This window comes from Myxine glutinosa, unplaced genomic scaffold (genome assembly GCF_964187855.1).
Source record: "Myxine glutinosa unplaced genomic scaffold, kmMyxGlut1.1 SCAFFOLD_1696, whole genome shotgun sequence".
Classification (NCBI taxonomy): Eukaryota; Metazoa; Chordata; class Myxini; order Myxiniformes; family Myxinidae; genus Myxine; species Myxine glutinosa.
In genome coordinates this window covers 20,001-35,779 of record NW_027617791.1, presented here as the reverse complement: position 1 = coordinate 35,779, position 15,779 = coordinate 20,001, and the positions used below count along the sequence as shown (strand labels likewise).

Genomic DNA, 15,779 nt, shown 5'->3' with positions numbered 1-15,779 from the left:
GAGCAGTGTCGCGAACTTCTAGGCCTGGTACCAGATATTCTGCCACTTGTTTCATTGATTTATTTGCTAGCTGTACCATTACATGGGTCTCAACAAATGTATATATTCATTACTGTGTGGGAGCATGAACCTACGCCAAAGACCAATGTCAGGCATAGGACCACGTGGCTAAACTTGCGACAATCCAAAATGCCACAATTATTGACAATGGGCAAAACATACAGTACTCTGGTCCTCGCTGGACCAGTTGCAACGGTAGTTGTCACTACACTCACTAGGTGGCACTGCAATCACATTACTGCACATCTTATGATTAGTGTGGAGTTTATAATAGGACCAGGCATCATAATAGTGATGTAACAAGTGTAATGGTCTAATGGACAGTGGAAACACGATACATGTATATCAAACTATGGAAAAAATAGTAGGACAAAAGGCATAACTGACCGTAACTGGTCTAGGGATGGGTATATGCCATTTTACTTGGTACGATTGGATTCCTTGCCCCTGAAAATGTAGGTTTAGCTGTTAAAATCAAGACCCTAGGTATTCTAGAAGCCGAGCTATTGAGAAATATCAATTTTTAGCGTGGCCATTTTGAAAATCCAACATGGCCGCCATGGGACCTTCCGTGCAAATGAAAACATCACTTTTCCGATTAGTTATACAATAAACTTTCCAGAAATGTATAGTTTTGCAAATCTCCAAAGAAAACCAACGAACTTAACAATCTGAACATAGTGAACCTGACTAACTGGTAGACAGTTATAAGAAATGCCTACTTGAGGTTGTTTCTGCCAAAGGGGGCAATACCACCTATTAGAGCCAAGGGTGTACTTACTTTTTCCACATGCGAAATTTGCATTTATGTTTATTTAAAATATACAATGGACTACAAAATGTAAATGTTTCATGATATTTGTTATATTACATCACCTTTATCTATCAATATTGTTGAAATGAAGATCAAACAGCTGTATGTTGAAATATGTTGAAAAAGTGAAAACTTTACATGGGGTGTACTTACTTTTTCACGTGACTAAGTATTCATACCCTTTGCTATGACACTTGAAATTTAGCTCAGGTGCCTCCCATTTCTCTTGATCATCTTTGAGATGTTTCTATACCTTGATTGGAGTCCACCTGTGGTAAATTCAATTGATTGGACATGATTTAGAAAGGCGCACACCTGTCTATATAAGGTCTCACAGCTGACAATGCATATCAGAGCAAAAACCAAGCCATGAGGTCGAAGGAACTGCCTGCAGAGCTCAGAGACAGGATTGTGTCGAGGCACAGATCTGGGGAAGCCTACAAAAAAATTTCTACTGCATTGAAGGTTCCCAAGAGCACAGTGGCCTCCATAATTCTTAAATGGAAGAAGTTTGGAACAACCAGGACTCTTCCTTGAGCTGGCCGCCCAGCCAAACTGAGCAATCGGGGGAGAAGAGCCTTGGTAATAGAGATGACCAAGAACCCAATGGTCACTCTGGCTGAGCTCCAGAGATCCTGTGTGGAGATGGGAGAAACTTCCAGAAGGACAACCATCACTGCAACACTCCACCGATCTAGGCTTTATGGCAGAGTGGCCAGACGGAAGCCAAACAGTTCAATCTTGGTTTCATCAAACCACAGTCTTGTTCCTCAGTCTGAGAGTCCTTTGTGTGCTTTTTTGCAAACTCCAAGCGGGCTTTCATGTGTCTTTCAGAGGAGAGGCTTCCATCTGGCCACTCTACCATAAAGCCCAGATCGGTGGAGTGTTGCAGTGATGGTTGTCCTTCTGGAAGTTTCATAGCAAAGGGTCTGAATACTTATGTCAATGTGATATTTCAGTTTTTTCTTTTTAATAAATTTGCAAAACTTTCTGAAATCCTGTTTTCTCTTTGTCATTATGGGGTATCGAGTGTAGATCGAGAGAAAAAATGAATTTAACCGATTTCAGCATAAGGCTGCAACATAACAAAATGTGAAAAAAGTGAAGGGGTCTGAATATTTTCTGAATGCATTGTATATATTGTTACGTTTGTGAGGGGTAGGCAATGAAATACCTTAGTCCAGGTAGAAGTGTATAGATTACCATGATCCGAGTGTCGTGTAGGAACACCTTGATGTAAATAAGTCAGCTCCATGTGTTCGGATTAAGTGTGACGTGTGGCCATATGGAGGGTGGCTGTTCCGGGGTCCTCACCGATCTCCTGGTCTCGGTAAACCTCCGAACCCCGCGAGGAGCCCCGGCAGAAAAAATACGTTATCCTGTGTCAAAAACAAATCAATCGTGGAACCACACCCAAAGATTACAAATGAACAGATTGTATTAAAAGCACACAGGAAACCATACAACAATGAAAGCAATCAGTCACACAATTAATCTCAAGATGGTAACATAAACTCAGATCCCAGTCCCAGCTCAGTATCAGCTCGGCAGTGATCCGCGCTCCCAGTGAATGGAGCCCAACCCTTCAATGTCTCTATAACTCAATGGAGATGAGGCGAAGAGGCGAGTTCGGCGGTGGAGGCAAGGCATGGACTGTCACAAGGTCTAATCCAACAGCAACCTGACCGTGGACAAGGAATCCCAAATAAGCGATCCAGATGTGCACCTTCCCCGTTCCGTCAACGAACCGCAGGGCAATATTCCGACGCCGCTTTAGTGCACACACCTATTTCAGGCAAATCACCAGATGGCGGGACCCGCGGATGCGGCCAACCCAAGGTTCCGCGAACGACGCGCGAGGTCCCGGTAATGGCGGCTGGCTCGTCCGAGCCGTCGCTGCTCGGCGAAGATTCTCCGGAATCACACCTGTACCTGGCTTCGCAGGCTTTTCCACAATTCCAGCGATCACCAATCGCTCAAGATTCCCTTCCCAGACTCAAAGTTCTCTCGCCATGTAAGCTCACCCAAGCCAGGTGCGGAGCTTCGTCAGAACACCTCCTTTTCCTTTCTCTCTCGTCCTCCTTCTCCCCCTCGACTTCTTCCGGCCCACTATGCCATTTCCGGTATTATTTTATCATGAGCGCTGTTAAACCTTATAACTATAATAACCCTTTCCCTTCAACCACAATCACCAGAATACTTAGAACCAACAACAATAATCATAACAACAATCATTAGGGCCGAATCCGTAAGTGGCTCTTGTGCTATGTAGCTTAGGGAATAAGAATAAATCCCCCTGTCCATCCTACCTCTTGTGATCTGACCTTTGTAGTTATAATAAATCGGCCTGTGATAAGACTAGGGCTGTCAGGAAACGAACTCGTGCACATTACAACACCGACAAGCCCGACAGATACCCATCACATTTGCCAATCGGCAAGGGATCCCTGCCCCCGAATGTTCTCCCTGCAGAGGGAAGTGGCTTCTTGATGGGCGTCCAGAAGGGCCACGAGGCCCCGCCCCAAAGGGAATGAGTGGTTATGGCCATGGACTGAAGTGGTGGGGCGCGGGGATTGGTTCGAGTGCGACGTCAGTGAAAAGAGGGGGGGGGGGTACGTTTCCCCTTCTCTCTTTTTCTCTCTCTCTCTTGTTCCTGGCTTTGATCGTGAGCAGTCACGTTTTGCCTGTGAGGAGATCGGTGAAAGCTTTTGGGTGCTTTTTGGGAGCTTTGCAAGTGGAAGGGAGGAGGTTTTGGCGGCTGTATTGTTCTTCGTAGGCGAAGAAGGCTGAGAGCGAGCCGAAGGTCGTCATCAGCTTGCCTCACGTCGGTGGCTGCTAAGGGCGCGGTCACCGCAATCTTGTGCGCTTTTTTGCGTGGTGGCTTCAAGCTTCAACGACCACCAAGCTCCCAAAGTGCTCATCAAGACCAGAGCTGAGTGCCAGCAGAAATATTATTTATTTTTATTTTATCATTCCCCTTGTCTGTATACAAGTCCGTTGGAGGGTCCCTCAATTAGGAGGGTCCCTGACAGTGACATCATCAAGAACCTCCAGAGTGCAGGGTGAAAGTATCACAATGTACCGTTCGCAGAAGACTTTGACCGCAGAATTACAAAGGCTACACCGCAAGATGCAAGTCTCTCATCAGAACCAAAAATAGAAAGGGCAGATTAGAATTTACCAAAAGGTGCAGAGGTGAGCCAGTAGAGTTCTGGAACAAAGTTTAATGGACAGATGAGACCAAGATAAACCTTTACCAAAGTTATGGAAAAGTAAAAGTGTGGAGAAAGGAAGGAACTGCATATGATCCAAAGCATACTACCTCATCTGTGAAGCATCAGGGAGGTCATGCCATGGCTTGGGCTTGCATGGCTGCCCTGGAACTGGCTCACTCATCTTTATTGATGGTGTAACTAATGATGGCAGCAGTAGAATGAATTTGGAAGAGTACAGAAACATTTTGTCTGCCTGTTTGCAAGAAAATGCCTCCAAACTCATTGGGTGAGGTTTCACCATGCAGGAAGACAATGACCCAAAGCACACTGCCAACATGACCAAGGAGTTTATCAGGGGGAAAAAGTGGAAGGTTTTGAACCGGTCAAGTCAATCTCCTGATTTAAATTACATGCAGCATGCTTCCACGTATCCACGTCTTGCCTTTGTAGATTTGCGATTGTCTGTGAAAGCTTATGATATATTATTTTATGCATGGGCAAAGGCTTGTAATAGAGCACACACACACACACACACACACACACACACACACACACACACACACACACACACACACACACACACACACACACACACACACACACCTTAGGGGAAGTGCCATCACCTCCCGGATACTCTGGTTACCAGCGATGTAATAATAATAACAATGGGGCCGCTTTTCTCACCATACTCAGCAGGGCATTTCCTCCTTCCCATGGATGCCAACCAATGGGGATTGTCTGTGCGCTATCCTTTTCAAACAAGGAAGCTGCACGTACCATTTTTATAAAGTCTTTGGTATGACTTGAACCGGCCCAAACCGCATGGGTGTTTTTTAAGAGACACCATCTCCTGGCGGGGTGGCTATTTGCTCCCTACGGGAGCTCATCCACCCTTTGCCAGGTGTTGTTTTTGGTCCTGGCAGGGTGTCACAGTCAGCCTCCCCACTAACAAAGCCAGTGAGGGTAGTCGGTTCAGTTGCTGACAACCCAACAATGCGGCAGGGAGCACTGGGTTACATGTTACCAGTAGCAGTCCCAAAAGACTGACCTGACCTGTAAATCACAGGCTTAGAAAGACAAGACGTGGCTGTCTTGACAGAAATTACTGGGAAATTCACTGAAGTTGCATTTGCTACTTATTGCTCCATTTATTTATTTACTTTTTTGTTTCAAAATAATGCGAGATGAAAATTTGAACAAGGATTGGATCTAGTAGTTTTAAGTTTTTTTTAATTTTGTTTCATTTCCCTTTAACCAGCGATTTCCCTTTAAGGCTATCCCCCTTTCTAGCAGGAAAAATGGCCTTAAAATGCCTGTTGTGTGTTGTTCCCTTTAACCATTTCAAATTGCAAAATGTTGGTGAGCAATATTTGGGTGGGGGGGGGGGGGGGGGGTTTACCTAGTGGAGTGACTTTTGTTCTTTGATTGTGATGTTGGCTTTGTTTTCATAGCTGTTAAAGCTACAGAATCTTTAAGTTTCACTCACATATTTGGCAACGATGAAAAACCAATTTCATGTTCCTCAGAAGAACCAACAAGCAAGCAGTGTGGATTACTTCCAGTTCGATTTGAATTTGGTGACTGCACCACGATGGCACTCATTGGGAACATGGGAGAGTTTTCTGAAGAAAAGGAAGATTGGATGCAATATATAGAACGATTACAATTTTTCTTCCTGGCTAATGGTATCGTGCAAGAAGAACAGAAGCGAGCCATTTTGCTTACTATGATCGGACCAGCGACCTTCCGGTTGTTGAAAACCCTTGTGGCACCAAGGAAGGTCGGGGAAGAATCTTTTGACAATTTGGTTGCTGATATGAAGAACCACCTCAACCCAGAACACTCTGAAATTATCCAACGATATAAGTTTAATAGCAGAGTAAGGCAACCCCATGAATCTGTGGCCATTTTTAATGCACAAATGTGCAAGTTGGCAGAACATTGCAACTTTGGGCCAATACTGAAAGATGTGTTGCGGGATCGGCTGTTGAGCGGAATAAATGATGAATATATTCAGCGCATGCTCCTTTTGGAAAGAGGATTAACATACACGCGAGCACTGGAGATTGCATTGGAAGTGGAATCGGTGACGAGAGATAGCAGGCATCAGGGTGCGATGGCTTCTGCCTTGGCTCTCCACATGGGGAATCTGGCAACTGTCCTGGGCAACTCGGCTCAGCTTCCCGACGAGAAGCAGCAGCAGTGGCTGCAGAAGGTATGTGTTTATGGTATATGTGGTTAGGCAAAGCATTAAGTAACTAGAAAGGCATTCGGTAGAGCACATAGTCTCACCTCACGTGCTCATTCTGAACATATCATTGTTAACTGAACAACCCGCTATTATGACCCACATACTCGTATCATGCATGCCCTATACTATGTCACATACATTGCCATTATACATAGCTTTATTGATTTTTGATAATTATAATTTATAACAACCACTTTTCTGTACATTAAGGCTAAATTGCATCAATGAAGCTGAATATGGAAAAAAAGAAATCAAACTATATTCCTCAAGGCTAGTTGATCATATGTGTGAAGTTTCTCATCGATCTGTTAATCCGTCTCGAGAAATTTTTTTAACGTTTTTATTTTCAATTCAATATGGCCACTGGACCACTTGACTGATGTCATAAATTTAGTTCTTCAATCACATTGGGTCGTAGATAAGATCTATGACATTGCAGGTTTTTCTGGTAAGGATTTTGATTAAACCAATAAATGGCTGGAATACTGCTTCACCAATGATGTCATTGTTACCCCTATATACCCTATGGGGAGTTCATGACATATGCCAATTTTCAATTCTTATTTTATTGAGCGGTTTCGGAGATGATGTTAAATTTTTTCCTTTAATCCAATACGGCTTCCATACCATGTGACCTTTGATGTCAGAGTTGTCAATGAAATATTCTCCATGGGGAGTCCCTTGTATGTTTAATGCTTCACATCGATAGGACAAGCGGTTGCAAAGAAAAAATTAAAACGAAGATATATAGACGTGCGTGCGCGCACACGCACACACGCGCACACAACAACAACACAACAACAACATGCATTTTAAAAGGCCATTTTCCCTGCTAGAGCGGGGGTTAGCCTTACGGTCCCCATGACAATCTTCTCCATTTTGCCCTATTTTCTGCATCTCTCCTTGTTAACCCCCTTGCCCGCATTTCTTCTTCCACCATCTTTAGCCAAGTCTTTCTCGGTCTTCCCCGTCTTCCCCGTCTTCTACTTCCTTCTACATTCATTTCCATCACTCTTCTCAAACAGTCACTTTAATCCTTCCTCAACACATGACCAAACCATCTCAACCTGTTCCTCTTCACAGCATCAATCACAGGCTCTATTCCCATCATCTTTCGCAATTTATCATTTGTCTTCCTCTCTCTCAACGATACTCCGCACATCCGTCGAACCATTCGCATTTCCACCCTTTCCAACCTTCGTTGCTGCTCTACGTTCATTACCCATGTCTCGCTCCCATAAATCATAACACTTCTCACACATGCAGCATACACCTTTCCCTTCAGCTTCAACGACACTCCCCTCATCATCAGCACGCCACTCAATTCCCGAAACTTCTTCCATGCACATCTCACTCGAGCAACCGTTGGAGTCTGATCCACCTTCTCCATTCAGCATGTCTCCGAGGTAGCAAAATGTTTCACACCTTCCAGCTTCATGCCATCTCCAAGATCCAACTCAACATTTCCTCCATCTGCAGCTCCCTCTGTGCACACCTTACATTTGAATGTAGCTGCCACACTGGTTAATGACCCTCTCAGACCACTACATTTTTGATGAACCCACTCAGCGCACATTGTACACTGAATGGAGTTCACTCCGACACCCTTCCTACACACAGCACAGGGCCACTTCCCAGTTCTTTCCACCTCACCACATGCTTTACCACTTGCCATCACCTTCGTCTTTCCGATATTCACCTTCAGACCTTTTGTCTCCATACATTCCTTCCACGTGTTCATCTTTTCCTTCAGTCCATCCATACTTTCCGCAATCAACACCAGATCATCTGCATACAACAACTCCCACGGTAAACCCTCCTTTACGTTCTGAGCCAGCACCTCCATCACAGCTACAAATAGTAGTGGACTTAGTACCGACCCCTGATGCACTCCCACCTTCACCTCAAACTCACCACTGTTCCCGTTCTTCGTCCTTACAGCTGTGCGTGCTCTTTTGTACATTGCCATCACTACTCTGATCAACCATTCCTCCACTCCTAACTTCCTCAATGCCCATGTCAATACTTTGCGTGGAACCCGATCGAATGCTTTCTCCAGATCAACAAACCCAAGAAACAACTTCTTCCTCTTCTCCATGTACTTCTCCTGCAACTGCCTCACAATGAAAAGCGCGTCTGTCGTTCCTCTTCCTGGCATAAATCCAAACTGCATTTCGTCGATCTTCACTTTCTTCCTTATCCTCCTCTCCAACACCCTTTCCAATACCTTCATTCCATGCTCCAATAACTTTATCGCTCGGTACGAGCCACACTCCAGAGGGTCACCTTTCCCCTTGTATAGAGGGATGAGGGTACTCAGTTCCCAATCCACTGGAATGCGGCCTTCTTTCACCACCAGATTACAGATCTCTGTCATTCTCTTCACACCCCAACTTCCTGCTGCCTTCAACATATCTCCCACAACTCCCGTCGGCCCTCCCGCTTTTCTACCCTTCATTGCTTTTATCGCTTCCTCAACTTCCTTCTCAGTTATCTTCTCTGCCGGTCCTAAAACTGGGTTACTCTCTATGTTGCCATCCCATTCATTCTCTGTATTCAACAGCATTTCCATATATCTTTTCCATCTTCCTTTAATTCCATCTGGGTCGACAACGATTTGTCCCACTTCATCCTTCAAGCAGCTCACCCCCATCACATCACACCTCTCTTTCGCTATCTGCTTTGCAATCCTGAATACCGCTCTCTGACCCTCTTCCGAATCCAAGCGTTCTCCGAACATTTTCCTACATGCCTCCTGCGCCTTTGCTACCTCTTTCTTTGCAGCCTTCCTGGCTGCCTTATAACTTTCATGCTCTGCTGTTTCTGCTCCCGTACCCTTCGCCTTCTGCCACTCCTTGAACTTCTTCCTCTTCTCGTCAATCGTCTTTCCAACTTCATCATCCCATCACCATGTTTCCGAGTGCCTTGGTGGTCCTTTTGTCCATCCACATACCTCACCAACGGCTCCCAACAGACTAGCTTTCATTGACATCCAACCACTTTCAAGCTCAACCACATCATCCTCGACCCTACTCAGCCTCTCTTTTAATGCCTCCCTTACTGTCACCTCTTTCAACCTCCACACCTTCATTCTCGGTTGGTACTTCACCCGCCGAGCTCTCCTCGCACCTTTCACCCTTACGTCGCAGACAACCAAGTGGTGCTGTGAAACAGCCTCCTCCCCCGGGATCACCTTTGTGTCTTGGAGGTGCCCCCTATCTCGCCTACGCACCATCAGGTAGTCAACGGTTGTCGTCGACCCACCTGACGTGTATGTAACAAGCTTATTATCCTCTTTCTGGAACTGAGTATTACAAATCAACAAATCAGCTCCATCAGCAAACTCCAAAATCCTTTCACCTTCTCCATTTCTCACACCATATCCGTAACCCCCATGAACTCCTTCAAAACCATCCATACTCCTTCCCACATGTCCATTTAGGTCTCCTCCTACCACAACAACTTCCTCATCTTTCACGTTTTCCATCAGCTTCTCTATCGCACACCAGAACTTGTCCTTCTCTTCATCGCTCCGACCAACCTGCGGAGCATATCCCGAGATGACGTTCACCAAGAGCTTTCCAATCATCATTTTCACCATCATCAACCTATCACTCACTCTTGTCACTCACCACACTGTCTACAAACTCCTCAGAAAACAGGACACCAACACCATTCATGCCCTCCAGGCACCCTTGCCACACAAACTTGCATTTCTGTCCCTGCCTACCCTTCACCATTCTCACACCACTTCCCTTCCATCTCGTCTCTTGCACACAACATACAGTATGTCCACTCTTCTCCTGACCAATACTTCCACCACTTCTCCTGATCTCCCTGTCATTGTCCCTACATTCCATGTCCCAAACCTCAGAAACCGATCTCCACTTCGGGCTGTACCCTGCCCACATGTAGTTGTAATTGTCATGGTTCTCTTTTTGAGGCAATGTTTTTTTTTTATGGCCGGATGCCCTTCCTGACGCCAACCCACTTATTCGCCTCCTACGACACGCAGGGATACGGCGTACCTATTCTTATCCAGGGTACACACTGGGAAACGTTTAAAACATGGAAATCCTGGGGGGGGGGGGGGGGGGATCACGCGCACACAAACAGCCTTTTATTGGAAGGCGGGTGCCATAACTTAGTTTAAAAGACCATTCTTGGTGAGGCTCGACACCGTGACGAGTAAATATTCAAAAAGTATCATAAAGTAGTTGGGCAAAGGAATTTCAATCAAAACCAAAGGCACAGCTTAAGGTAATATGTCCATTGTCCATCCTTAGTGAGACCTGCCATGATGAATTGAGGCAGAAGTGGTCAGGAACATTTTTATTTTTTCAGTCAGGGCAAAAATGGTCCTTGTCAGCAATGGCTGTTTTCAGGGATTTGCCGTTTTGAATCGTTAAACTCCTCAACTTTCCGTTTTGCAAGTTTCATCATCATAAACCTTCATGAACATTGCCTTTTTGCCTGCGTTATTTGTGATGTTGGGGAGAATTGATATTAAAATCTATCTCTTTGCTGATGACTCCACCCTCTGCCATGACATACCTCATCCTTTTGACAGACAAGCAGCAGCCCTTTCCCTCTCAGACCTTGAAAAAAAATCACAAACTGGTCAAACACTGGAATATGCCTCTTAATCCTGAGAAATCACACACTCAGTGAGTGAGAAACTCTTGAGTCTCACTCTCAGCCATGATCTCATCTCGCTTGGGTAAGCCACATTTCAATGATGGCCTCCAAAGCCATTCGCCGACTGGGCATCCTCCATCATGTAAAGTCCTTCCTTGGCACACCTGAGTCCTACCCTCCTACAAAGCTCCCCTGCCTCACACCTTGCTCAGCTTGACGCCATGGACACCGAAGCTTGGACACTGAAGAACATTGGAATCTCTCACTATGAAGCTGAGTCTATGAGTCTATCACTTCGCCATCGCCGACAGGTCGGTCGTCTGTCTTCTTCCACCTCCTTTCTTGTCTTGCACCCACTGTTCTCTCCATGGTTTGTCCCCGCAGGTGTCCACAGTATGCATGTGGTCCACCAGCAACCCCGTCCTCATGAAACAGCCTAAATCCAGAACCACTGCACTTCTCCACTCATTTGTTATTCTTTTTTCCGGCCTGTAGAACAAACTTCAACATTCTTTTCAATCTCATTCTTCACTCCGGGTCTTCAAAACAGCTTTTCACCACCATGTCAAATCATCCCCCTTTCAAAACCATGATCTTTTCTAAACATGTTAAATAGGTTCTTAGCTGCTCGGTTCTTAGCTGCAAAAGACAAAAAAAAAAATTGAATTGTTTTACTCCTAACTTTTAATTTTTTTAGTATCGAGGTAAAACTTCTGCCTGTGAAATATATTTTGAATACATCAAGTTTTAGGGGTTGCACAGTGACTCATGGTTGCCAGCCACTCAATGTTTTTGCCCGATAAGTGTTGATTTCCTGCAATCAGGAAACCTCTTGCGATGTTTTGTCACAACTTGAAGCAGATACTGGGTTTGCTGTTCATCCCTTGTCAGGAGACGATTGTACTCTTCAATGAGAGCAACTGCATACACCAGAGTACAGCTGTATTGTATTCAATTAACTTAAAAACAACTTTAAAATGTGCAGTACATAGCAAGGTCATAGGTCAACTGTAATGGTCAAAATCACAAGTATAGCAGTGGAGAATAAATTAATCAACTCCAAACATTTATGCGAGCCAAATATGTGAAATTACAAACTCCGTGAGCAATCCCTAAATTTAGTCCAAATGATTTAAAATTTCACCACAAGGGTTTTTTCATTCATACAAATAATTTTAAGTGTTAGGAGCATGACCTTTCTAACTTTCATTTTTAAGAACCACCCTAATGTTAAACCATCCCCACCCTCCCAAAGTTTTGCCTCTGTATCCATATTGTCCACCTCTTGCGTTCTCCCCTACCTCATATCATTATTTGCATCCCTTGTTTATCCGTCTGTCTAATTTCCCCCTTCTCCTGTCTTTTGTTATGTTGTCCTGATATGTTCTTTGTTCTCGCTGTTCCAGGAGCTATGTATACATGTATACTATGTATACAAAAAAAGAAGAAAAAAAAAACAGATGTGCCTTGTTAATGGCAAAAAGTTTGGCCAATGAGCAACCCATGAAATGATCACATTCCTCTGATTCACCTGTTCAACATGCACATGTGTCGTGGATTCCCTAATCCTTCTCTCAGGAAAAAGCACCTCCTCAACTCGGACACGAGGTTTTTTAAGGGATAAGGATAACATGCATGAAAGAAAATGGGCACTTAAGCAAGTAGCACCATTTTGGTTCTCACAGCCAGCACCAGCATCATCTCAAGGAATCACAATTTGTATTCTGCTTCATATATTTTTCTTCAAAGGACAAGGAACTCAAAACATTTCCCCAGTTTCAGATTGTAGCAAGGAGAAAGACTCGGCAGGCGGGGAGCTCATAAGGAAAGAATTTTAACCCAAGGTCAAACAAAGATTTTGTCAACTGCTTCTCAAAACCAGACAGTCAGACACTAGTGAGCCAAATGGGTCATATTTAGCCTGAGATTCATATGAGATTCATCATATTTAGCCCCATTAGCCTGAGATTCGAATGAAATCCCTTACACATGCATATCGTCGGAAAGCTGACATAATCAGGAATCATGTTCAGTTAATTTCATGAATATTCACTGAGTGGTTCGATAATGGCAGTGTGGGAAAATAGTGTAAACAATTCAACTTCACTTTTTGCGATTATGTCAGCATTCCTGAATCGCAACTACTGTTTGGCATCAGCAGTCACGTGTGGCAGAACATTATTCCGTCTTCCAAGTGTTATCGCCACCACATTACAGTTTGGAAGTGTTTTCCTTGTGAAGAAAGATTTGCAATTTTTCTCTACAAAAGTATTCTAGTTGGACTGCCAAAAGAACAACTTCTGCAATACCAATGGTACCACCTGTACTCGAAATTAGGTGAGAAGTTGTAACCTTGAAATTGATTCCATGGAAGACGAATGGCCTGGGTTGTTCACAGATCACATTGTTGATCTCTCATCACCTAATAGTGAAATGTCTAATCTCCCTCATGTTGATTATGGGACCATTCATACTAATTAACATAACTGGGCATGCCAAGGATAGTGGCGATGAAAAAAATAAAAAAGACTGTCGAGCATTTTTCTTTTTTTTAACATTCAATTCCTTAAGACTCAATGTTTTTAAATTATTTTTATTATTAATTTAATGTGTCTGACAACTCAACATATTTTATTATAACTCAAGAACCATACATATATACGATATACAATAGATCCCATTACAAAGTACAATGGCCATCATATATTTGATAATCTTGAAAAGTGTATTTTATACAAATATAGGTGACATAGATATCTCAAAAAAAAAATCACGAGTTCAGACTCATTTTATCGTGGCCTTAAATATCATCGATCCGATGGAGGGTTGTTAGCCTGTCTTAAGCCTGTTGGCTTAGCGGTTTGGGCGCTGGCTTGGGATCCTAGGATCCCGAGTTCGAATCCTGGTCGATTGCTGAATTAACGCTAGGGGGGTTGACTCAGCCTGTCATCCTTCCAAGGTGGGCAAATTGAGTACCATCTTGCTGGGATGAATGATCCCGGTGTGTACCCCAGTTTAGAATAGGTGCACTGTATCCCTGCACATCGTAAGAGGCGACCAAGGGTTGGCGTCAGGAAGGGCATCTGGCCATAAAAACATTGCCTCAAACAGGGAACCACGATTGTCATTGGCCCCACAAGGCTGCTCTAGCAGGGAAAATGGCCTGAAAACGATCATTCATTCATATTCATTCAGTGATTTTATAAAACATTTGGCCACTGTTTGCTGGTACAATGGCCAAATTCAAATTCCCTTCTCTTATTGAGTCCTACTTTTGAAGCAACCTGCATTGGAGTTGATATATTTGCAGGGTACATTCTCGGCTCTGGAAATTCATCAAAATTGATCATAACATCATTATTTTTCTTTCAAACCAAAAATAAACGGCTATTAAAATGTGTTACCCTTTTAAAACATCAATTTTAGTCCGATTTACTTCCCGTTTTTTTGCAACTGTCGGAGATGTAAACAGGTTGAATGTCCACAAATCAAGAACGATTTTAAAAATTAAATTCTTTGGAGAAGATTCACTCAGATATAATAAGGATTACAACACAGTTTAACAGTACTATGCCGGCATACCCAAACAGGACTCAACACAAACGTATCCAGCAAATCTTCTGTCGATTCGGCTGACTTCACTCCCTTTATAGTGAATGAGGACAAAGGACGAAGCAGGGTCGGGCTGTCTTTGAAGTGGAAGTGTGAAGGGAGGGGGAAGATAGGGGGATGAAGAGCTCCTGATAAGTCAGACATTCTTTTACCAGTTGGTCAGCAAGAAGCAATGGGAATTGCATCATTGAGGCACCATGAGTCGCCAGTAAGACGAGATAAAGCATTTCTCAAACCCCATCTCTTAAGCTGGTATTTACACAGCACTGCAAATGAGAGATATGTAGATGCGGTTTCCATTACAAAGGCAATTTCTTCACGAAGCTGGTGCCACTGCCGTCTCCGCTGAACTCAATTTAAACATATATTGTCGCAATATATACGAAATACACAAAATAGTACAATGACTTCAAACTTGAAGGAAGGTAAACATTCAAACCCTATCACCACACAATTCCTATAAACTATAATGCAACATCCTTCAGATTAATAAAAAGAATTATCACGAAAGTATTTCTACAATCATAAGGAATTAGTGTTTCTCTCACGAGCCCTGACAATTCATTTGGGATGGGGACCAAATATCGAATTTCGAGATGCAGGTAATAACTTGCCTACTAGAAAGATAAATATTTGGAAGTCCAAAATGGACTTCCACACAACCGAATCTTAAACCATCTTAGCGATTATGAAATTACATGTCAAATTATAGTTAAGTTGAAGCCATGAGGGAGTCTGAATGGATTTTACTCATACATTACAACCCTGAAATTGAAAATATGTCTATTTTCACTTAAAGGCATTTTTGTCTACAAACGCCTACTTTCTTCCTGTTTTTTTGCAACCGAGTCTTTAACCATCCTAGCGACTGATAAACGAAATCAGATATCAAATTAGAGTTAAGATAAAGCCAATAGAGAGTCAGAGCAAGCTTTATAAAAGAGCCCAATGAAACCTCAGACCTATATGGAGCAAACAAAATGGCAACTATTTGATTTTGAAGTCCCACTCTGAGCAGACAGACACAGATTGGTAGAGAATGAATATTTATACATATAAATATGAACCACATCAATGTTACGGCCGCGTAACAAGATATATAGTTACGGCCGCGTGTTTTGGGTCCACTACAAGGGGGATAGCCTCCGTTCCCTCCCGAACTTACTGGACCTGAGGCTGCCGCGCACGA

General features: G+C 43.6%; 1 protein-coding gene across 1 annotated transcript in view; it reads left to right on the top strand.

The window, feature by feature from the left end:
- The window catches only part of LOC137418416 (uncharacterized), a 76,753-nt gene that overhangs the window by 49,310 nt on the left and 11,664 nt on the right, over window positions 1-15,779 (top strand). Inside the window, exon 3 of the mRNA XM_078769213.1 lies at window positions 5,616-6,304. Coding sequence (XP_078625339.1) covers window positions 5,616-6,304 — 689 coding nt within the window. The remainder of the gene's footprint in view (window positions 1-5,615; window positions 6,305-15,779) is intronic.